Consider the following 23,891-nt stretch of genomic DNA (forward strand, 5'->3'; position numbering starts at 1 on the left):
TGGAGATGGAGGAAATGGTGATTTTTATTTGGGAAGAGGAAGGGGCTGGTGTCAGGCTCTGTCCCCATCCCTCACCCCACTTCTCCTGCTTGGCTGGTGCTGGGTTTATACCAAGAGGGATGGGGAGCCAAGAAACAAAGGCCAGAAGGGAGCTCTTGCCAAAAGCACCTGAATTCAAACCATGAGGCTCCAAACGAGCAGCCTCATGGCTTGGATTTGGGTCCTCACCAGCCCCAGGCTGGGTTGCTGGAGCTGGGGATATGGGAACACCAGGAGCATCCCAGTGTCCACTGGGAGCTGGAAGGCTGGGTCCAAATCTGGTTTGAGTCTCTCATGGGAACAGCAAAAGCATCAAGAATCTGACCTTTCTGCTTCCCTTTGGCCAGTTTCTTCCTCCTGATCATTTTTGGTCCAGGGGTCAGTGGGGAACAGATGTGGTACAAAACAGTGATGGGAAGAGGTTGTGTCCAGGATGGAGAAGGGACTTTGTCCTGCTACAGGAGACATCTCCATCCAGCTTTGTACTAACCACCTTGTCCCTAAAGGTCAAGGTCCCCTTGAGGTCCCTCCTCATGCAGCCTGGCAGGTCCTGAGCACCCCCAAGATGCTCCAAGCACCCGCAGCCCCCAAATGCTTCATGAGCCTGACCCTGGGGGGATGCAGGTGTTCAGCATCACTTGGCCGAGCATCCCTGGTCAGCCGGGATCCAAGGGTACATCCATGACCACAGCCACGTTAGAGAAGCGCCATGGGGGCTCTCTGCAGCCACAGTGGGAAGCAGAGCATCTTGCTCCCGGCCTCTTGCTTTAATTGCTCTTTGGCCCCCAGCCATTGATTGCTCACATTTGTGACTGTTCCTTTGCAGTTCCCTGGCAGCTCCTCAGTTCGCTCCCCAGGTTTCAACCATCCCAACCTCTCCTGATCCCAAATAAAAGCCTTTGTGCCCTCGTTGTTGTCAACAGGTTAAGCCCCAAAAGCTCCATCCCGGAGGTGTCCACTGAGGTCCCTCCAACTCACTGCAGCAGTGGGTTGGAGGCTGGAGTTGTTCCAGGTCTCCTTGGCTCTCTGGTGCTGATTCTGTGCTTCTCGGAGCTGGTCAGAAGATGACACCAGGAGCATCCAAGCCCCAAACTGGGGTGAAATATCAACCCATGGATCAGCTTAATGCCATCCGCTTGGCTCTGTGGCCAGACCCAGCCAGCTCAGGGAGGACCAGCCCATTCACCTCAATGCACTGTTCACCCTGAACCCTAAGGATGGCACCGCTGCAGCCATAATGCTGATTATTTCATCTTTGATAGTCAGAGTGAGCAGAGCCAATGTATTTGTCAGCTCTGCAGAGCCTCCCCTTCAACAAATGATATTGTGTGGATGGTGAAACCAGTCTGCTGTGGGCTTTCCAGTGGGCTCTGCTCCAAGATGTGCAATAAAGTGAGGAGCTTGGCCACAACATCCAGGCAATGCCGCTGCTGAAATCACCATTCCCACTGCCAGAGACATCCCAGGGTTGGGACTGGGCTTTGTGGGCACCAAGGATGCTGATGGTGAGGAAACACATGGGCAGGAGGGGTACAGGAGCTGACTCAGCTCGCGGATGTCTTTATTCGAACTCTAGTACGGTTGGACAGGTAGAGGCATGCGAACAGGACAGACAGAAACGGGAGTAGTATTGCCTTGATCACAGAGATATGTAACAGCATTAGAAAGACACTGACCCTTCCAGGCCAGCCGGGTTCACCCCACCTCAGCCACCCATCGCTTCCCATCCCCATCCCTGCGCCCCAACCGACCCACTCATCCCCATCATCCCCTGGGTTCTGCACCTTGGGGTGAGCACCCATGGCAGGGGGGTGATGGGGCAGCCCCCTGCTCATGGCACCTTGAATGGAGCCTTTGAAGCCCCAGAGAAGGGTCCCCAGCGGCTGTGTGACGATGGAGGGGTCAGAGCGTGGATGGTGATGTCCCAGTGAGGCTCTGGAGCCGGAGGAGCGAGGTGCATCCGAAAGCAGTGGGCAAGGGGCAGGGGGCAGCCCGGGGGTGCACTGGGGACATGGGCAGCTTATACATGGCAGGGCTGGCAGCAGGCAGGGGAGCGGGGCCACCCCCACCACCCCGACCTGGCCCCATGGCTCTGAAGCACCTCCTGGGGGGCACCCAGCTGCCAACCCCCTGCCCCGGCCACAGAGCTGGTGGCTGGAGCTTTGGGCTTCTGTGGTGGGCAAGAAAAGCTCCTCTGGGAGAGCATCCCTGGGGGCATGCATGTCCCAGCCTTGGGGAGAGCATCTCTTGGCATCAGGTAGAGCATCTTCCTTGGGGAGAGCATCCCTTAGTCTTGGGGAGAGCATTTCCTTTGGGGAATGCGTCCCTCAGCCTCAGGGAAAGTGTCTTCCTTGGGGAATGCATCCCTTGTCTTTGGAGAGAGCATCTCCTTTGGGGAGAGCATCACCCTTGGGGAATGCATCCCTTGGCCACCAGGAGAGCATCCCTGGGGGAATGCATCACTCAGCCTTAGGAGAGCATCCCTTGGCCTCAGAGGGAGCATCCCAGAGCCTTGGGAAATGCATCCCTTGGCCTTGGGGAATGCATCCCTTGGGCAAAGCATCCCTCATCCTCAGGGACAGCATCCCACCACCTTGGGGACAGAATCCCTCAGGGTATGCATCCCTCTGCCTTGGGGAGAGCATCCCTTGGGGAGAGCATCCCTCACCGAGGTGCTGCCTGCATCCAGCCAGAGCTCAGGAGAAGGTGACCACCTCACCCTGGGGGTAACTGGAAGAGAGGACGTCTTGGCAGGTATCTGCAATTAAAGACACAAGGATTAAACACATTAGACCCTGCTTTCATCAGCTGATGTGGAGAAACAGGACAGGGAGAGCGAGACTGAGCTTCCAGGAGAGCAAACATTGCTGGGTGAAGAAACCAGAGTAGCTACAAAGTGAAATGGTCTCCTCCAGAGGGATAAAATCATGCTAATCCCTCAGTAAATCGGGTTTTAAGTGTTTTACAAAGCCTCAGAAAGGACCCAGAGATGCAAATGTGGGAAACAACATGGAATCCGGCTGATTCTGGGGGTAAAAATGATGAGCAGAGGAATGAAGCTGTCCCTGCTGCAGCCCTCTCCTGCAGAAAGCTGCTCTTGACAAACCCTTCCCGAGCCAGATGTCCCAAAGCCAAGCTTGGTGCATTAATATCCCACAGTGTTTTTCCTTGTCCCTCTCATTCGTTATCATTGAATTAATTACCACTGATTGGAGCTCTGAGTCACAACACTGCCTCTCGCCATGTGCCAGGGCCCAGCTCCCAGGCCAGGGGCCATCAGACAGTGCCTGATCCACCCGATTAGGGATGGAGCTGCCCTTTCTACCCAGGGATTTGGCTGCAAACGCCCTCCTGCCAGCTCATGAGCAGGGTTTGACCCAACTTTCCCCCCCGAACACCAAACACAGCTCCAAAAGCACCTCATTTGCCCCAAAAGAGAGGTCTCATCACCTATGGAGCCTCACTGCGCAGCTTGGATGAGCAGCATCCAGATGCAGAGGTTTGCAAAGCCACATATCCAGGAAGAAACTCCTTGGGATTAAAGTTCCTCCATCCCAGGGCTTGCAGGAGAGGTCCCCACGTATAGAGCTGCCCAAAGGACTGGTTTGGGAGACCCATCACCATCCCCCAGCAGCAATCATAGAATAGTTAGAATTGGAAAGGACCTCAAGATCATCCAGTTCCAACCCCCTCCTATGGGCAGGGACACCTCACACTAAACCATGGCACCCAAGGCTTCATCCAACCTGGCCTTGAACACTGCCAGGGATGGAGCATTCACAACCTCCCTGGGCAACCCATTCCAGTGCCTCAGCACCTCACAGCAAAGAACTCCTTCCTTATATCCAATCTAAACCTCTGCTGTTTAAGTTTCAACCCATTACCCCTTGTCCTGTCACTACAGTCCCTAATGGATAGTCCCTCCCCAGCATCCCTATAGGCCCCCTTCAGATACTGGAAGGCTGCTCTGAGGACCAGTAGGAAGAGGCTGCTGCAAAACCTCCCCACTTGTTCAATCACTTGTGTGAGCAGCTAAAAGCTCTTGGCAGAGCTTGTGGCCTGCTCGAAACACTCACTCCCCATCAGGTCGATTGATCTCCCAGGGACACGACTCGGCTTTTAACTCCCATCTCCTCCCAGTTCAAAGCCATTTGGTGTGTGAGCTCTGGCCCTGCTGCCCTCAGCCCACAGGGACCTGCCTTGGAAAGCAGCTTCCGAGCTCCGCAGGAAATTAGCACCACTAAAAATAAATAACAACAACAGCAGATTCTGTTCTCGGTGTTAAATCACTGCCCCCCAGGCAAAGCCCCCACAGGAAAACCATCCTCCTGCCTCAGCTTATTGCTCCTAGCTGGTTCCAGCCCTGAAGAGCATCCTTGCAGTGCACAGCATCTTCCTCAGGTTCAAGCCATTCCCCTTGGCCTGTCCCTACATCCCTTGTCCCAAGCCCCTCTCCAGCTTTCCTGCAGCCCCTTTAGGCACTGGAGCTGCTCTCAGGTCTCCCCTTCTCTTGTCCAGGCTGCCCCAGCCCAGCTCTCTCAGCCTGGCTCCAGAGCAGAGCTGCTCCAGCCCTCGCAGCAGCTCCATGGCCTCCTCTGGCCTCGCTCCATCAGCTCCAGGTCCCTCTGGTGCTGCTGCCCCAGAGCTGGAGCAGAGCACAGCAGAGGGGCAGGATCCCCTCCCTGCCCTGTGCTCACTCTGGGGTGCAGGCTCACACTGATGGTTTCACACAGTCCCACTTCCCCCTGAGAAGCATCTCCCCAAACCCCCTCAGGTGCTGCCTTCACAGGCTGCCAGCCTCCAGCTGCTCCAGCAGTGTTTAGGTAGGTCCTACATTAACTCCTCTTGCTTTGCCAATGCACTTACACCTCCCAGCCCACATCTGCATCTCCCACAATGCCCATTTCCATCGACCACAAGACAACGGAGGATGCCATGATGATGGAACAAAAGCCAGTGGCCACCTGCATCTGTGAGGATGAGAGATGCTACCCAGGGGGGGCTGCACATCTACAAAGCCACCTCTCACCTTGGGCATCCTCTGCACCAGCCAAGGGCTGGTCCCCAGCCTTGTGTTGGCATGGTGCTGCCATCAGGCTGATGCTCTTCCCACAGAAATCCAAATGATTATATGTTCCATGGCCATCAGGACACATTCCCTGCCCCAGCCTGTCCCACATGAGGGGAAGAGCACGATTCACTCCCCAGCAGTTAGCAAAACATTTTCCAAGCCTCCATATACCTTTCCATTGGGGAAAAGCATAAGAATCCCATCCCCAGTGGAGACTGGGGCACAAAGCCAGGCATCCAGCTCCAGTGTTTGGATGAGCTGCTTTGGGAGCCCCATGGGGGAAAGGAGAGGATGGGATCTCTTGGGATCTATGGCTGTGTCTGCTTCAGGTTAAGTAAGAGACTGGAGCTGGGAGGCACCTATTTATAAGCTCAACTGCATCTTATTTTGCATCTGCCTCTGCTCTCCCTGTTCCTCGTCAGCATGGGCAAGGGATGGGGTTGCTATTTATTCTGCATTCGGTTTTATTGTCATCAAATAAGCACGGAGGCTTTTTCCTGGCAGTGCTGGGGAAGCCAGAACCAGGCTGCTTCTGGGTAGAGCAATTACTCTGCTGACATCTTCACCTCCCGCCCGGCTGCCTGACAGCCCCTCTATTTCCTCAGCTCTTTCAGGCATCTCCTGAGAAACAGAGCGGTTGTTGCACCAGGAACAATGAATATTTGCATGTAACCCTGGCTGGCAGCACAACCTCCACACAGCACTTGGGCTCTGAGCCTTCCAGGAGCAAGAGAGAAGGGAAAACTGCAGCTCAAGGGGGAAACTGTCCCCACATCCCTCCAAATGCACCCGATGAGGCTGCTCTGGTGTTCCTGCTCTGTGCACTGGGGGTGGGTTGTTAGAGGGGCTGGATCTTTGTTCCGAAATGCTGCTGGCCTCAGCAGACACACACACACACAGAGGGATGCAAGGGCTCAGCAACACCAGCATCATCCCAATGAAACATCTCTGATCCTGCTGTTGAGCATCACATACATCTGCAGCCGTGATGGGAAGAGAACTATAGGGCACTGGAAACTCCCCCTGGTACCACACTGCTGGGCATTACATTATACATAGGCAAATATACATATATATCATAGAATCAGACTGCTTTGGGTTGGAAGGGACCTCAAAGTTCATCCAGTCCCAATCCCCTGCCACAGGCAGGGATACCTTCCACTAGAGCAGCTTGCTCCAAGCCCCGTCCAACCTGGCACCATGCTATATATATGGTATTCACCATGCTTTATCTGCATGCTCCTACTCAATCACAGCATCCCACTGGGAACAAACCAGCAGATCAGACCCAACACACTCCCTCCATCCCATGGGAAAGCCTCATCTCCAGGCTGGTGAGCTCACTGCCCTGACAGTCACTGCACACCAGTTGATTTTGGGGGGTTTAAATGCCATTTTAGGACTTGGGCATCAATCAAGCACCCTTCCTTTCTCTCCCTGCTTTTCCCCTTAGCTGGAACGTGTGCTCCTCGCCAGATCCCTAAACATAGATAAGTGGCTGGGAGGATATTCGGGGGAAGTATCGTATATTCTTGCTCTATTCTTATCCTATTCTCTAGGCAGCCAATTTTGGCCTCTGTTTGAGATAAAACCCTGAGCTCCAGAGATATTTAATGGTCTGCTCTTCTGTTCCGCTACAGCTCCTTATAGAGTGCTATGCAAGAGGGGATTAACCGCTGCCAAGTCGCCCCCAAAACCAACCCAGACCCCATCCCAAAATAACAACATGCTGTTTTCCCCCTCCTGCATCCCCCAAATCACTTGCTCAGAAGGCGGCAGGGAGGAAGAGGGACAAGATGCGATGGGTTTCTCAACAGTTTGGTGCCTCCCACTGAAATCCCTTCGTCTCCCATTCGGGGCTGGGCTGGTTTAGAGGAGCTTTTTGCACATTAGTCATCCCTTCTCCCTTGTTGCATAACGCCACTGCTAAAAATTGCCTCCTGCCGGCTCCATGTCAGCTCTCACACCCAAGCCCCGTTGCTCTGATGGGGAATGAAGGGGTTCTGGGGGTCCACCAAAGGCTTTTCCACATGGAGCAACCAGCCCCGGTGTTTGGATGAGCTGCTTTGGAAAAGGAGAGGATGGGATCTCTTGGGATCTGTGGCTGTGGATCTGCTCCAGGGTTAATGTTCTGCTTCCAAGAGACTCCAACCCCAAAGTCTGAGGCTCTTGATGTGCTGCTGCTGTAAGAGACAGGGCAGCAGCGCTGGATATTCATGCCTGGCTCATCCCCAAAGTCAGTGCATGACCTTGGTTAAATCATTTATGATTCAGAGACCACTGAAAGCAACCAGGGTGACCTTCCCTCTTGCATGGGCTGGGGCTATTCCAGCTCCTCCTACTTTGAGAGGAGCAGCTCCCAAGGGCAGGATGCATCAGACAAGCACCAGTATGGTGCTATCATACTCACCCCTTCGCCCAGTTCATGGGGGTTTGGGGTGATTCAGGAGCCTGGAAAGCTGCCCGACTGTTTGAGGTGGGAATACCTTTTAATTACAGAAATCCAAGGAATGCAGCTACACCAACACACATCATCAACCCTGGTGCTGCTGGCGAGGGGGGAATCAATACCACAGCACAGAAACCACCACAGGAACCCTGGGCAGAGGATGGATGCTCATCCCAATTACACACTGAATCCAAACAGAATCCAGCTCCAGCACCGGGTCTATGTGGTACTGAGCTGCTGCCATCAAACCCCATAACCCAGCTCATGGCACCAAGGGGTTTTGCCCCTTTTCTGCTTCCCTTCACCTCTGGCTGCTCTGCTCCCATGGCTGAGGCAGGGAGGAAAGAAGAAAAGCAAACTAAAAGGCAAGTGCTTGTTGTTGGCCCCGTGTAGGGCTTGGAGGGGGATGGTTTGAGATGTGGTGACTGGCTCCTCCTGGCAGCTCCTTCAACTCAGCAGGGAGGAAATAAACGGAGCCAGATGAAGCACTCAACGCTTCCTCCTTGTGTAGCATCTCCTGCACTGTGGCTGCAAGGAGTTTTACTGCAGGAGGCTCCCGGTGTTCGCCCTTGTCTAAACTGAGGGAAACTGAGGCACGGGGAGCACAGGAAAGAGCAGGAGGATCCTGCCTGTGGGATCTGTCAAAATGCAGCTCAGCTCCTTCAAGGTGCAGGGAACAGTCATTCACCAAGGGGATCCTCACACTACAGCATCCCCTGAGCACCAGCTCTGGGCTGGCTGTGATGGAGGGGAAGGGTGAGAGCCCCAGAAAGCTCCTGGGGCTTTTGTTGTTCTAAAACACATCCAAAGCTAAGCTTTGCTCCACATCCTCTGACTGAGAGTCCCCAGGCTCCAGCCCCATGGAGCTGGATACACTCAGAGTAAGGAAAGTGGCCAAGAAAGCAGGGGGATGCCAGCCATGGGCAAGGCTGCACCCACCAAACCAGCTCCTTTCAGCCACCCAAGACACTGATGCTTCCAGAGAGGCAGAAATGGGTTGATGGAGCTGGAAATTATATTGCCAACAGTGCTGGGTTCTCCTGCCCCTCTGCTGTGCTCAGAGACCCCCCTGCAGCCCTGATCCAGCAGCACAGGAGGGACCTGGAGCTGATGGAGCGAGGCCAGAGGAGGCCATGGAGCTGCTGCGAGGGCTGGAGCAGCTCTGCTCTGGAGCCAGGCTGAGAGAGCTGGGCTGGGGCAGCCTGGACAAGAGAAGGGGAGACTTGAGAGCAGCTCCAGTGCCTAAAGGGGCTGCAGGAAAGCTGGAGAAGGGCTTGGGACAAGGGATGTAGGGACAGGCCAAGGGGAATGGCTTGAACCTGCCCAAGAGAGGGGAGACTGAGCTGAGCTCTTAGGCAGAAACTGTTCCCTGTGAGGGTGCTGAGGCGCTGGCACAGGGTGCCCAGAGAAGCTGTGGCTGCCCCATCCCTGGCAGTGCTCAAGGCCAGGTTGGACACAGGGGCTTGGAGCAGCTGCTCCAGTGGAAGGGGTCCCTGCCCGTGGCAGGGGTTGGAGCTGGAGGAGCTTTAAGGTCCCTTCAACCCAAACCAGGTTGGGAACTGATGAAAGGAGCCAGAACTCAGGGGACCACAGGTTCTGCTCCAGTTCAGGAATATCATTCAAACTCATCCCAAAACCCAACATATGTGAACAAAACCCAGCAGTACAACAGGCAGTTGGGCACTCCAACCACATCCTCTAGGGGATGGGGATGACCCAGTTCAAACCCAGCTCCCATCCCCATGGGGGACTCTCTCCATAGCACCCTACATCCACCTCAAAAGAGGATTCATGCCCCCATCCATTTACGCATTGTTTTGCTGCAAGTCTCTCATTTCCCCCACTATTCAACAGGAGTAGCACTTCCCCAGCCACTCCTGGGGATCCATATTCCTCTCCCCACCAGCTCTTCATGGAAACATCCATGTCTGTTTGTCCAACCTTTATCCCAACCTACTTTTTCTCCCCACACCCAGTCCAGGGCCCTAAAACCTCCATGGTCTGGTTTCCATGGATGCCAAAGCCACATTGAGCCCCACAACCATCCCTGAGGTTGGACAGATAAGCAGACACAAGAAGGGAAGGAGCAAGTGTGATTTAGGCAGAAAAAGGCACAAAACAGAGAGGAAGTGCTGCTGGGCAGGGAATTGAGGTTTATTCATCTGTTGCCCCCAGAAACCTGAAGCTGTTTTTAAAACTCAAAGGTAAAGAGACCTAAAATGATATGAATTTCCAGCACAATGATCTATAATTGCGTGAGTCAACGCGTCCTCCCTGCGCCTCTACCACCCTTTAACCCAAGTGCAAACAGCCCACGGGAAGGAGGGCTCGACACCAGAGGGAATCGCATGGGTTGGCCCAGTTTATTTAGGATGAATAAAGGGGACGGGGGGTGGGGGAGAAGGGAAAACCCCACCTGCTCCAGGGATTGTCCCAAACACATGGAGAGTTCAATGGAGACGTTACACGTCCTGCAAACCAGGCAGGGGAACACGGCGGCAGCTGGATGGGATCAGAACCCGCTTCTCAGGCTGGAGTTGGCCCAGCTCGGTCTCCTGTGGGCATGGGCAGCACCTGGAGACCCGGTGCCAGCAGGGAAGGGAAGGGACAGAGGGACACGACCAGGCAAAGCAGGATCCGGGCGGCACATTAGAGGATGGAGGGGACGGGAGAGCAGGGACGCCGCAGAGGACAGGGAGAGCTGCAGTGGGACGTGAGGGGAGCCAAGCCCACCGTGGATCCTGCCACGCCATCTATGCTGCTTAGGCTCCGGGATTTTCCATAGCCTTGGTGAAGAAAACGGGACAGGTTAGAGCCGAGCAGCCTCCTTCCTAAGGCTCGGAAAGCAAAGAGCACCAGGGTGAGCATCGCCCAGCCCCACACCCCGATTGAACCCCCTAAAGAACCATCAAGAAGGGTTTAGTGAGGGCAGCCAAGCTCCTGGGGATCATCCAGACCTTCCCCTCCCTTGCCCTCAGCTCCCCAAGCAGCGCCAGGTGAATCCAGGACTCCGGAATCGCTGATGCTGAGAAACCAAACCACTTCTGGGGGCGTTGGGTTTGGTTTCCCAAATTGCTCTGAATGAGGAATGAATCTGGGGGTTTTGTGGGCTGAAGCAAATGGGGAAAAGCAGCAGAGCTCAAACATGGGATTTGGAAGGAGTTATTCCCCCAGCTCCCGTTTTTAAGCCAGCTGTAGCAGCAAGCTGCTGCTGACACCTTTCTGTATGGAAAGGAGCAGGTAGATGCGCTCATGATTTTCCATGAGAAACTGCATGGAAGAGCAGATATTTCTATTGCTTTAAGCACAAGAACCCTTCCCACTCCTCACAAAGAGCCAGAAATTGCTCCAGCTTTTATTGGAAAGCAACAGCCAGAACAAATGCTCTCACAGGTCAAAAGCCACTTGTCTTTCTGGACAGAAACTACCTATTTGCAGTGAAAATTGCCTTCTTAGGTCTCTGCATCAGCCCTGCTCAGACATGAGCCCCACAAGCTGATCTCTGGATCGCTGCATCTTGCAGGGGCAGCTCTGCTGCCAAGACACGGCAAGATAAGGATGGTCCCATCCAGGATGAGCCCGACCACCCTGCACTGTGCTGCATCCTCCGGGATGAGCGCATCCAGCCGAGCCTTTGCCTTCCCTGCAAGCACCGGAGCGAGAGGATGGACACAGGGGGAGGGAAGGAGGGAGGCGGCTCCCTGACAGCAGAAAAACAAGGTGATGGATGAGCCCTTCGGCAGAGCCGAGCTTGGAAACCGGCCCCGCATCCCCCGGGACTCCGTGGCTCGTCCTCGGGTTCTGCTGCCATGCAAAGGCACCGACAGCAGGAGCTGGCCTGGCTGGGGAGGTTTAGGCTTGGATCGGGGATTAACGCTCACAGCATCACCCCCAGGGAGGAGGCTGAGACATGAGCATCATCTGCAAAGGGCTCCAAAGCCCTGTCCCTTTAAATCTGAATCTTATCCCCTTTTAATACCTTTTCCCTAATCATTTCCCAGCCGCAGCAGCCGGCAGGGGTAACCCAGACGCCATGTCTGGGGCACAGAATGCCACCTGTCTAAACCTGTTGCTGACTTCAGCAAAGCTTTTACATTGGAAGCAAGAGCAGAATCAGGCCCCAAAGAAGAGCAATTTCCTTACTTCCTTTTTGGCATGAATCCACACAGCAAGTGAGGAGGGAAGCAAATGCAGCGCTGAGACAGTGGGAGCAAGGGATGTTTCCCACTAAGGATGCTTGCAGCTGATGCAAAGAGCCCCTGCTCCTCAAATCACCCCCAAAAACCTCTCTCAGGCTCATCCTTCTGCAAACCTGGCTCTTTCCAAAGGAGCACAGAGGCTTCTTAAGAGCTCACACATTCCCCTGCCACCCTGAGCCCATGCAATGGGAAGCTATCGTGCCAAGATGCAACTGGTCCCTGAAAGCTTGGGGTTATGGATGGATCCGGCACCAAAACAACATCAGTTTGGCAGAGAGATGTGACAGGGCTTGCTGGCAATGCAAGGACCACTGATGTGACTGAGCACTTTACAGCAATGCTCTTTGCCCTCTTGCTCAGATCACTGCATAGAAAAGGATGGCAATGGGCACAGGAACAGGGCCAAAGTCCTGCTGCCAGGTTTGATTAAGTCTTGAGCACCTCAGTTTGGGGTGGCATTTCACAAAGATTACCCCAGGGTCCCTCTGCAACAGGACTCCAAAGGCAAACCTGCCCCAAACCCAAAACTTCATCTTCTCCTTCAGTTTAGTCCTAAACCACACTCATAGGAGCAGCTGGGAAGGAGCTCAGGGCTCCAGCCCTCAATGCCACCAAACCCAGGGCCAGGTGCCACCGTGGACTCAAGCAAAGCACTAGAGAGCTGTGCTGTGCCAACGGCCACCAGTGCTGTTCCTTAACGGAGCCGGTATCCCAGTAACTCACATAGGTGCCAACTGAGGTCACTGGGATTGCTTTATATAGGGGTTTGTTGCCAAGGAGCTGTATAGAGGCATCATCTGAGCAGAGCAGTGGGGCAATGCCGTGTTGCCCACCAGCAACAGCTCACACGTGCACGCTCACATATGCTTTGAGCCAGCAGCAGATGGGGACAGGGTAATGCAAGAAGGAGCATTGCCCAGGAAAGCCTGTGCTTGTTGATAACAACGGCCCTGGTGCTCAGCTGTGTGTGCATGTACTCACACGTGTGTCCCCGTGCAAACGTGGGCTTGTCCTTGCTTCATTCCCCCCTCCCTAACCCAAGCATCACTCACATGAGCATCCCCGCGCTCGAGCCCACACTGCTCAAGCCACATGCTGGTCACAGCCCTGCACTAATAGCAAGCAACAGACTGAAAATCAGCTGTGTGATGCTTTGGGGTTTGGCAACCAAGCCAAAAATTGCCACGTTGCCATGATGAATGTGCAGTCAAAGGGAGGTGCTGTGAGAGCTGACCTGGAGGAGGGTAAATCCCCTTCCTTGCATGTAACCCCATTGCCTGCGGCTCCTCTTGAAATCATAGAATCCCAACCTGGTTTGTATTGGAAGGGCCTGAAAGCTCCTCCAGCTCCAACCCCTGCCAGGGCAGGGACCCCTTCCACTGGAGCAGCTGCTCCAAGCCCCTGTGTCCAACCTGGCCTTGAGCACTGCCAGGGATGGGGCAGCCACAGCTTCTCTGGGCACCCTGTGCCAGCGCCTCAGCACCCTCCCAGGGAACAGCTTCTGCCTAAGAGCTCAGCTCAGTCTCCCCTCTCTTGGGCAGGTTCAAGCCATTCCCCTTGTCCACTCTGGTTTCAACCACTACCTTTTCCCTAGACCATCATAACCAGTCTCAGTGGCATGGGGGATGCTGGACTCATCCTACCTCCATATTGCTCCACCTAAGCAGAGGACAGGGGCTCATGTGCCAAGACAGACCCATTCCAATATGTCTGGGCCCCAGCAGGACACATTTTGGGGGGCTGCTGAGCAGGTCTTTAGTGTTGAAGGGAGATAAAGGGTCTGGACCTGTCACCAGCAACAAGGGAGCAAGGAAGAAGCAACAGGGACAAGAAACACATGCCACAATCCACTGCAATCAGCTTTATCTTCTCCAAGGCCCATGCCCAAGGGGTGGTGGACACCCGTTGAGCTGCTCCAACGAGACCAACCACTGGAATTGGGCTTGAACTATGATGGATGCTGAGATCTGCAGCATATTCCTGAACCAGCTCCAGATCCTGATTTCCACAGCTTGTACAGACATCAGTACCTGTCCCAGGATCTGACAGATGGCCATCAGCAAGTCGGGCTCAGAACCAAGCTCATCTCAATTTGCAGAGCTGCCAACATCCCAGTACCAGAACAAACAGCCTCAGCGGGAGATAAATCAGGATGAGGGAAGAGGCACTTCCATGGCTCCCAATGGCTGGGCACATGGGGCTGCTTTGCCCCGCTCATCACCTCTGAGCACCACTAACCCTGACCAGGCTGGAGCATCTCATCCCTGAGCTCCCATGGAAGCATCACACCAGTCCATGCAAACAGCCCAAGCATCCCAAGCAGTGTTACAGCAACAAACCTTTGAAGACCTCCAAAGCACCAGCACCACGAGCCAACAGAGCTTGGTATGCAGCTCAGAAACAACACATCATCTCCTTCCCTCCCTGGTCCTGGATATTGAGCTTCTCTCTTTCCAAAAGGTCTCATGCATCACTCTGGACACCAGATCCACCTTTTTCCAGGTGAAAAACCATTCCAGCAAGGTGGGGGTAAGTGACCCATGTCAACATCTGGTTTTAATGATGCCATTTGCAAGAAAGACATCAGAACAAGCCAAGAAAGATCACCAAAATGCATTTTCGAGAGCAGCTGCCACCAGGCAAGGAGAAGAACCTCCTGGTCTCCTGCAACTGAGTGATGTGATTTGGGAGCCCAGCAAAAGCAGCACTGGATCCTTAGCTCTTAGACCTGCTCTGCTTGTCCTGACCAAGCCCAAGTGCTTCAGTTGAAGGGATGCCTGATGAGTATCTTGTAAGGATGAAGATCAGCACTGGCTTTCATCCTTCTCCATCCCTTCCAGTTCAGCATCCCCCCAGGCTGGAGCAGGACCAGAGCCCCCTCACCCATTTCCATTAGCAGGCATTAAGAGATGAACTGCACAGGAAAAGACACTTCCTGGAAAAACACGAGGCATTTCAAGGCAGTATTTGTCTAGCACCTCCTGCCCAAAGATGAGCAAAGCTTTGCATTTCTTCCCTCTTCCTAAGGGATGAGCTTGCGCAGGAATGCCAAAGGGAATTCTTGATTTCCCTTGAAGAAGCAGCTAATTTGCTTCTAGTAATGCAATAAATGTGATTGCCCCCAAGCAGCTCCCTGTGTCCCAGAGCCCATCTTGCCTTTACCATCCCAAGCAATGCTATAGCAACAAACCCTTGAGAGTCTCCAAAGCACCAACACCACTAACCAACAGGCCTGGTTGTGCAGCTCAGAGGTGCTGCACATCATCTTTTGCCCTCCCTGGTCCCAGCTCCCATGCCCCATTCCCTGTGGGATACTGGGATGATGGTACCAAGGAGGCAGAGGTAGGTCTTCATCCCACACCACCCTGGACACAGAAGATGAACTACAGAACTAGAGACCTGAGCTGTGTCTTAAGAGTTATCCCAACATCCGAGGGTGCAGATGGATCTTGTGGGTGAAGGTGGGGACTGGATTTACCCTCCAGGGGGCTGGGATGCTGGGAGTCAGGCCCAGGTGGGACAGGGAAGGCTGGATGCCAACTGAAGGGATCAGGCTGGGAAGGAGCTTGCTTTGTCATGGGAAAGAAGAGTTTTGTGTTTTCCTGACTCATCTCCCCCACAGTTTCCCATTGGAAACCTTAACACTCAACTCTCACTTTCCAAACCCAGAGGAGACAGCCCTGCTGGCAGCCCGGTGCTTTTGGCAAGGCAGCACTTGACACATCGCAGCTCCCCACGCTCGAACCCACCAGAACACATCAGAGGGGAAAAGGAAAGGAAAATCCTATGGATTCTTTTCCCTGCTGAAAACCTTCTGACCACCTTCAGTCCCAGCCCAGGAGAGATGTCCCCCTCACACCACCCTGAGATGGGTGATTGAGGACCAGGGGGAAGAGCTGGAAGGACAGGAGAAGCTGGAGCACTGAGGAGCAAAGGGACAGTGCTGTCCCCAAGGAGGGCAGTGCAGCCAGCCTGGGGTCACAGACCCCAAATGGTGGCAATGGGGGAGGAGAACTTGGGGGGAGCAGAAAGTAAACGTATAGAGCTAGCAGAGAGACGTGGTGGATGGACATGAAGCAGATGGAGAGGCAGGAGGACAAGTGGATCTGGGGAGCAGAGAACGACATCCAGGCAGGCAGATGGACATGAACCACTGTCTTGGGTCAATGCAACACCCCCCACCTCCCACAGCAGCCCTACCTTTCTGGATGCCTCCATCTGCCGCACAGGAGAAGTCGCCTGTGGCCAGCAGGAAGCACGTGGAGGATTTCTTGTTCTTATCCCGGGTGCTGGAACGCCGCATGGGCCGGTTCTCCTCTTCAGTGGGGGACAGAGGCTGCTCCTCATCCGACAGCACCACGTTGGCCTCACCATTCTGCTTAGAGTCTGCAAGAAGGTGGCAGAGACCCATCAGCAGTCAAGAAACCCACAGGATGAGGTGCTTGGGGTGGGCAGAAGGGTTTGCTTGCACCATAAAGGGAAGCAGAAAACCACTTTGCAGATGGCCCAAACCAACACCCACAGGTCACCATCCCAGCCTGGACATGCTGACTTAGAGCAACCAGGACCACATTAGATCCTAACACAAGCAGCAAAGAGCAGCATTTGCTCCTGCTGAGGGTTATATACACTGCAAAGCCCAGCAGAGAAGGAACACCCCTGGTCTTTGAGATCCACCCACCTCTTTGATGGGAATTAGCTCTCCAAAACTCCCACAGCTGAGATAAGGGCTGCTCAGGTTAGTGGTGAAGTCTTAAATGATGGCATCTGACTCTGTGGTTCGTTAGCTGAGAGGATGTGATGCTCAGGGTCTGGCCTGAGCTCTTGGATCAGTGGTGGGGTGGAGGGATGGGGTTGACCTGTTCCTCAAGAGCAGTTGGGATGTGTAGGCATGTGGAAAAGGGAGATTTGTAAAGGAAAACTGCTATAGGGCATTTGGAGCTCCTTGTGTCCTCACAGGGGAAGGACCATCACTGCTACACACATGTGGCCAGATGTGTGGCTGCTCAGGGCTGACCTCAGGGAATGCCACATCATTAATGTGGCACAAGTTAGGACACAACCAGGGTCTTTCCTGTTTCCTTGCTGCAAATTAACTCTCCTGACCTGAAGGGAAGAGTGGCCAAACCCCAAACTTCAGCTCAGGGCATGAGACCAAACCATAGAGGGGCTGACTTTGCTCCTGCCTGAGCACAGGATTTGGAGCAGTGCTGACCTCGCCAGGCAGGGATGCTGCATCCACTAGAAATGAATGGGGAGGTGGGGTCAAGTCCCACGGAATATCTATGGAGTTTTCCTTTTTGGTGAAGCTTGTCCTTATTTATAGTGGGAGGAAGCAAAGCAAAATATACCCTGAGGGCATTACCAGGCTAAGATGGGAACTGTCAGTGTGAGGAAGTGATGGGCTGGGTAGGGACACTTTGAATCACACTATCACGACTACATCTATGCCATCAGGAAAGCATCATTTGGCCTTTATCCCCCTGATCTTAACCTGCAGCATCCTGGTCCACCAACACAGCACCCAACACCCAAGGGCCTCAGCCCTTTCTGCACCAGCATCTCACCATCCCAAGAGCTGTATATCCATCAGCAGGGCAGCACTCAGGGATGCTGGGATACAGGGAACCAAAGACATTGCCTTGGGGGCTCCTCCTGGAGGTCTCCCCCTCCCTCTGCCCCACTCTGGGGGTCTCACCTGACCGTTTCCTCTCAGTTGCCCCCTCCTCTACCGCCAAGGGGCAAGTGTCGCTCTGGGTGCTGTTCCGGGGGGAGTTCTCCTCGGATTTGCAGTAGGTTGGGGAGTCCAGTGGGGCCGGACGGGGTATATGCTTCTTCTTCTTCTTTGGCAGCTTCTGCTTGGCCATGGCCAACGAATAGTACATCCCAAAGTTATTGACGATGACAGGCACGGGCATGGCGATGGTGAGCACCCCAGCCAAGGCGCAGAGAGCCCCCACCACCATGCCCGACCAGGTCTTGGGGTACATGTCGCCATAGCCCAGGGTCGTCATGGTCACCACAGCCCACCAGAACCCAATGGGGATGTTCTTAAAGTGAGTGTGGTCGCTCCCACGGGGGTCGGACGTCTTGGCTCCAATCCGCTCAGCATAGTAGATCATAGTGGCGAAAATCAAGACCCCCAAAGCGAGGAAGATGATGAGGAGCAGGAATTCATTGGTGCTGGCCCGGAGCGTGTGGCCCAGCACCCGGAGACCCACAAAGTGCCGGGTCAGCTTGAAGATCCGGAGGATCCGGACGAAACGGACCACCCGTAGGAAGCCCAGTACGTCCCGGGCAGCTTTGGAGGACAGGCCACTGAGACCTACCTCTAGATAGAAGGGCAAGATGGCCACAAAGTCAATGATGTTGAGCAGGTTTTTAACGAAGAGAAGCTTATCTGGGCAGCAGATGATGCGAACCAGGAACTCGAGGGTGAACCACAGGACACAGACCCCTTCGATGTAGGTGAGGATGGGCTCAGTTTCCACTTTATGCGTCAGCAGGATGGTCGTGGTGTTGCCAACCACGAGGGTCTCCGTCACGTTGACGTCGATGTTGAAGGCCTCGTGTGTCTCCAGGCAGAAGGTTGTGATGGAGACCAGGATGAAGAAGAGCGAGGCAAAAGCAACTACCTGCAGTAGTAGAAACCACATGGGCCATTAGCTGATTTGGGTCAACCCCTCCTGATCTGGGATAACCTCTCCTCTCTGGGGGAGAGCAGCAATTATGAACCATTGTGACAACAACTCTGGGGCAGCCTGAGACACATTTCTGCTGTCACCTGCCTTTGGTCCATCTCTTCTAACCCCTGCTAGTGAATAGCAATAGGAGGGATGGGAGAAGTCCTCCATCAGAAAAACAAGTGCACAAGCCTCAAAACACCCCAGAGCTAAGCTGCTGCTACCCACTTCCCTAGGCATAAGGACTGAAAATGAGGAGGGTTCCCTGGGCTGTCCTGTGAGTTGACAACAAACCTCAGTGTCTGGGGCCATCAGTCCAGAGCCTTTCTCCAAGTGTTATGATAGGTGCATGGGAAGATGTGCTGGGCTCCAGATGTGGCTGGAGATGTGCCAGAAATGACAGTGATGGGGATGAAGGGAGACCTGCAGCACATGGGTTTGGAGCAAACCTTCACTGGGAACACACATTAATAGGGGACTTTGAGAGGACTAAGTCAAACATCTTCCCCTCACTTTCACCCCAATGCCCCCCCAGATCAGACATTCACAACTGTGAGGTTTGGGGTCTGGATGTATCAGAGATGGCCCTTTGTCCCTTCCCTGCTCCCTAAGAGCCAGGGATAGATGATGTGCCCACCAATGCTCCCAGCACTGAGAGGGCAGGACAAGGAGGAGAGGATAGGCAGAGGTCAGCATCCTGCTGATGCCTGGGCCTGGTGTCACCCAGATACTCCCATTTCACCCCTATGGCCAACCAGTGAGACCAGTTGGACTGGATGGAGACCTTATCCCCTCTACATCACCTTCTCCCTGCTCTGCCTCGGATGAGAGCGAGAAGGGCCCAGCAACACCCAATGGAAACCTCAGGCTGTGTCAGAAAGAAACCACTTTGTCGTCCCCCCATCAATCCTGCTCAGCCTTCCCAGACAGGATGAGCTCATGATGAGTCCATTACCCATCTGCTCCCAAAAGCCCCCGAGGAAAAGACTCCAATCAGAAAAGCTCTTCTTCTACCTTCCTCCAGCACAAAAGCAGGGCAGGTTTGGCAGATCCCCCCCAGCACCCTTTGCTGCTCACACACCCGAGCAGGATGTGACCTTGTGCTGTCAAAGCCACCCGAGTGGCTGCGTTCTGCAGGCAGCAGCACCGAGACACAGTCCAGGTCCTGGGCTGGAGTGAATCAGCAGCAGAGACAGCCTGAGTCACGCTTGAGAGAAACCCAGCCCTGGCCACCAGCAGCAATGTGCCAGCAGCCTGAGCCTGCTGGGAGCATCCTTGAGGGGTGTCCCCAAGGGCAAACCCATGTGGGTGCAGCACACAGAGCTTCAGCCCTCCAAAGGTTTCCACAGCCCAGAAACCAAACCTGGGCTGCATCCCCAGAGTGGGAGCACCGGAATGAAGGACGGGATCCTGCCCCTCTGCTCTGCTCTTGTGTGCCCACACTTGCAGCACTGGGGGCAGTTCTGGTGTCCCAGCATAAGGACATGGAGCTGTTGGAGCAAGTCCGGAGGAGGCCATGAGGATGCTCAGGGGCTGGAGCAGCTCCTGTATGGAGCCAGGCTGAGAACACTGGGGCTGATCTCAAAGCAAGACCAGTTTAAGCAGACAAACATGTCCACACACGGCCAAAATAACCCACTTTTCCTGAGCAACATTCCTGGGTTTCCCTGGATGGGGAATCACAGGAAAACTGGAAGAGGAAAAACTTCAACTCAAGGCAACAGAAGAGGAAAGAAGTAACCAAGGAAGAGAGTGAGACCCTGGAACACTGCGGGAATGAAGCAGCTGCTGCATGAGCCGTGGAGGTGAGAACTGATTTAGCCCCAGGAGCAAAAACAGCCCCTAAAAATAGATGAATCAGGTTCACAGGCATCGTCCCCCTGCAAAGCCAATGGTGCTGCTCCAGTTCTGTGTCAGCTGCAGATCCAGCTCATCGCAGCTTTGGCCTCTGCTCCAAGCACAAGTAATCACCAATGCAGCACTGGAAGTGCCTCCAAAGGAACCCTCCACAACCTGTGGGTGATCTACATGATCCCAACATGTGCTCAACAGCTTGGGGTGGATGTTCCATGACCCAGCAGGGGGCCACTGGCCTGGAATTCCCACTGGAAGTGAGGTTCAGGATGCCACAAGCTGGGCTGCAAAGGGATAATGGGGAGAGCTTGGAAGTAGAGGTGAAATCACAACCAGGGCAGCTTTTCATGGGGAGAAAAGGAGTTTTAAACTCCAACTGGGAGTTCAGGGACCAAGTTTCCACCGAGGTTGGAAGAAACACAGGAACCAGAGATCCCATAGGATTGATGCTCCAGGGAAAAGAGGCTAAAATCATGGGGAGGAGGATTTCTAACCACATTGTCACACAGCTGCCAGCCCAAAGGTGCTGGGAGAGAGGAGCTGGAAGCAGGGAAAGATGGAAATAGGCAGGAGCCAACTGAGGCAGGGCCCAAGGGGCTGCTCCATGGACGAGGAGGAGCAGGGACTGGAGCAGCCCTCGAGTCACTGCTGTTAGAATGGAGGGAGAGGGTTCACACACACAACCTGGTGCCGCTCTCCTGCCCAGTGCTGGCAGGGCTTGGTTAGACCAGCTCTCCAATGCATCCCCAAGGCAAATGTGGTGGTCAGCGGCACCCCTTCTGCTCCAGAGAGGAACGGGGAGACTCTAAAATGGGGCAGCATCAGAGAAATGCCACTTCAGCCACCCCAAAACACCACAGCAGCATCGTGAGCATTGCACATGCAGAGATGCTCATGGGGTCCAGAGCATCCCAGTGATGGATGGTGACTCCAAGCCAGCAGCAGCTCCCCATGTTAACTGGGTGCAGTGGGCAGGATGCACTGCTCCGTGCCTCAGTTTCCCCTTTGCCGAAGCACTTCTAAGCCATTGCAGAGAGTGGGGAAATAGGAACAGAAGAGACTGTGTGGGATCGCACTGGAAGGTCACCATCCCTATGGCAGGGCTGAGCTGAGCCCTTACCCTGGAGCAGGAAGAAGGAAGTGGGGAGCTCCCAGTGCAGACTGGTCCCACTCCAACCCAGGGCTCACATCACAACCTGTTCCCTCTCTGCTCCCTCCAACACACTCCTGCTGAAGCCTATGCCTCTCCAAGAGCAGCTCAGCACACGGGAGAAGCAGAACCAAAGAACAGTGTGAAAAATCTGAGCTGAATTATTGTGCTCGGGTTTATTTTGGGGGTTCTTCCCTGTTTTATTTGGAGCTTGGCACCACTCAGAGCATCTCTGCGAGGGGATGAGCCCTCAGGGATGGGCAAAGGATCAGGTAACCCCTGTCAAACAAGTTAAGCTCTTGCTGGCCAAGCATCCTCTGCTTGTGTGTGTTGCTTTTGTGTGAGCAGCAAAAACAGTGCCTCAACAAAGTGACCCCTGCCCCGTGTGCTGCTGGTGGGTGTGAAATGCCTGCAGGATTTCTTACCATTGAGGGCTTTTTTTACACCTCTAAATACATCCAGAATTCATTTAGAGCCCAAATGCCTGGATGTGTGCATGTGGTGGATTGATGAACTGTGCGGTGCGGGACATGTACGCAGGGATGGGATGAGGTGGGGATGGGGAGGTGTGTGCGGGTCAATGGGAAGCACTTTGGGAATGATCTGAGAGTAGCTGGGAGAGGAAACACAGGCACAGAATAGTGCCTGGGCCAGGCTGGGAGCCCAGAGATGCACCTGGTTATGTGGGATACATCCTGAGCGTGTCAGTGTCAGTGGGTAGGGACTGTCTGCATGGCCGAGGAGGGTCACGGGGGGGTGTTTGTGCGTGTACTTGCTCCTCTGTGTGTGTACACAGTGTACCTGGTCCTCAGGGATGTGTGAAGATGAGGGTTGGGGGGGGGGTATTTGTGTGTTACTGTGGCTCAGAGCCTGTGCTCACGTGCTGATGGGCACCAATTCTGTGTGTGGACAGCATTGATGCGGTGATGGTGGGGACCAGGGTGCAAGGACCAGGGTGCTGGGGGGATGCAGGGAGAGATGCTCTGCAGAGGCACAGGGTGTCCTCTGGGGCTGTTGAGGCTCTAGAAGAGGAGCACAGGCTCCCTAGGGATAACCATGAGGATTCCATCTGCTTGAGGACCTGATCTGGGAGCCAGCAGGTACCAGCCCCTTCTCCCCACTCCATACCTGGGCTGTTAGATGTGGCTTTGAGCACAAGCCAGTGAGAGGAACCCAAGCAAACCTGCCTTTCCTGGAGCATCCTGGAACTCCAGCAAGGACTCAGCCTTGCCAAGGGCTCTCCCTGACAATCCCTCATCTCTGTGTGCCCAGGAGGTGGGCAAAGGGGGCAGGGGATGGGTTTGCTCTCAGTTTCAGCCCAAATGCAATGCACTGGGAGGGGATGGGGAGATGACGGAAGAGATTGCCTGTAGGATGAGGTATGGCCAATGCGTCCCATCGCAGGAGGGGGATGGCTATGGTGGGGCCCAATAGCAAAGTCCACCTCACCCATGGGGATGGAGAGACGAAGACACAACCCCAGGATCCTCCCATCCCACCTTCCCCCTGTGTTTCAGGAGCTTACCCTTGCTGCCTTGGACGAGTAGGGATCCTCAAAGAGCGCCCACATCCTGGGCTGCCAATTCCGACAGCAGCCGGCCCCTCCGGCAGCCCCCGCTGCACCTGGGGGCCTGTCATCCATGCCCAGGCGTTGCAGGGCCATCTCCCTACCCCCTTCCTCTTCAGGCTCCTCTCCAGCAGCCCCTCCACCAGGCTCAGGGCTCTCGAAGATGTCCAGGGCCTCCTCAGCATCGCGGTGCTGGCGGTAGGTCATCCAGCAGCACGGCTCCACGTCCGTCTCATCGATGCCCCAGTAGGTCAGCTCCTCCTCGAAGAGGGGTCCGCAGATGTCCGCAGGGCAGTGCAGCTTCCCGGTGCGGTAGTAGTTGAGCACGTAGGAGAAGATCCCAGGGTGACGGTCGAAGAAGAACTCGTTGCTTTTGCCATCAAAGTCAAAGTTGCTCTGGGCATCGGGGTCAGCCAACCAGGCCAGGCGGGTGCCCGGCAAAGTCCGCAGGGTGCTTTTGTAGGTCTCATGCCGGGTGCCCCCTACATTGATGGTGATCTTGTCCGAATCTTCCCCCTTGCCCATCTCTTCCTTCAGGCATGTTTTGGAGGGTGGTTTGTTCCCAGACTTGCGTCCACGGTAGGAGGAGACACACACGGAGCTGATCATAGATTTCGGTGGATGGGAGATGCACACTACGCGCACCCTTCCTCCGGGCGAGGAGCTGGGGGTCGGCGGAGGCGGGAGGTGGGGGGCACAGATGGGACTGGGGAAGGGGGGAAAAGGGGGGGCTCAGCCTTGGCTCCGGCCTCAGAGGGGAGCAAGCTGGAGCCGAGCCGGACAGCGCTGGTTGCTGGGGGGATAGCAAGGGGAGGCTGCGACCTCCACCCCCCCCAAAACCACCCCCCAACCCCCAGTAAAACCACCCTAAACCCCAGG

General features: G+C 54.8%; 1 protein-coding gene across 4 annotated transcripts; it reads right to left on the reverse strand.

Moving 5' to 3' along the window:
* Positions 1-2,735: 2,735 nt before the first annotated feature.
* Positions 2,736-23,636, reverse strand: KCNC4 (potassium voltage-gated channel subfamily C member 4). Of its 4 annotated transcripts, none has more exons than XM_005142146.4 (4): positions 22,971-23,621; positions 17,457-18,393; positions 15,959-16,144; positions 2,736-2,797 (listed from the first exon to the last, which is right to left on the reverse strand). In XM_005142146.4, exons 1-4 carry the CDS (start codon positions 23,619-23,621, stop codon positions 2,736-2,738), a joined length of 1,836 nt encoding a protein of 611 aa, XP_005142203.1. The 4 variants fall into 4 exon arrangements, with proteins under 4 accessions (XP_005142203.1, XP_012986455.1, XP_012986456.2 ...); XM_013131001.2 differs by lacking the exon at positions 2,736-2,797 and adding an exon at positions 10,209-10,345 and having other exon boundaries at positions 22,971-23,636; XM_013131002.2 differs by lacking the exon at positions 2,736-2,797 and adding an exon at positions 10,209-10,345 and having other exon boundaries at positions 15,959-16,100; positions 17,443-18,393.
* Between the last annotated feature and the right edge of the window lie 255 nt (positions 23,637-23,891).

The sequence above is a fragment of the Melopsittacus undulatus genome, chromosome 16, assembly GCF_012275295.1.
Source record: "Melopsittacus undulatus isolate bMelUnd1 chromosome 16, bMelUnd1.mat.Z, whole genome shotgun sequence".
NCBI lineage: Eukaryota > Metazoa > Chordata > Aves > Psittaciformes > Psittaculidae > Melopsittacus > Melopsittacus undulatus.

Bases quoted from the DNA above. Each gene is read 5' to 3' on its own strand.
- KCNC4 (XM_013131001.2), bottom strand. From the start codon at position 23,621: ATGATCAGCTCCGTGTGTGTCTCCTCCTACCGTGGACGCAAGTCTGGG. The intron at 16,145-17,456 runs GTGAGACCCCCA...ACCTTCTTGCAG, and splicing joins AACTGAGAGGAAACGGTCAG to ACTCTAAGCAGAATGGTGAG. The intron at 10,346-15,958 runs GTAGGGCTGCTG...TTCTTCACCAAG, and splicing joins AGATGGAGGCATCCAGAAAG to GCTATGGAAAATCCCGGAGC.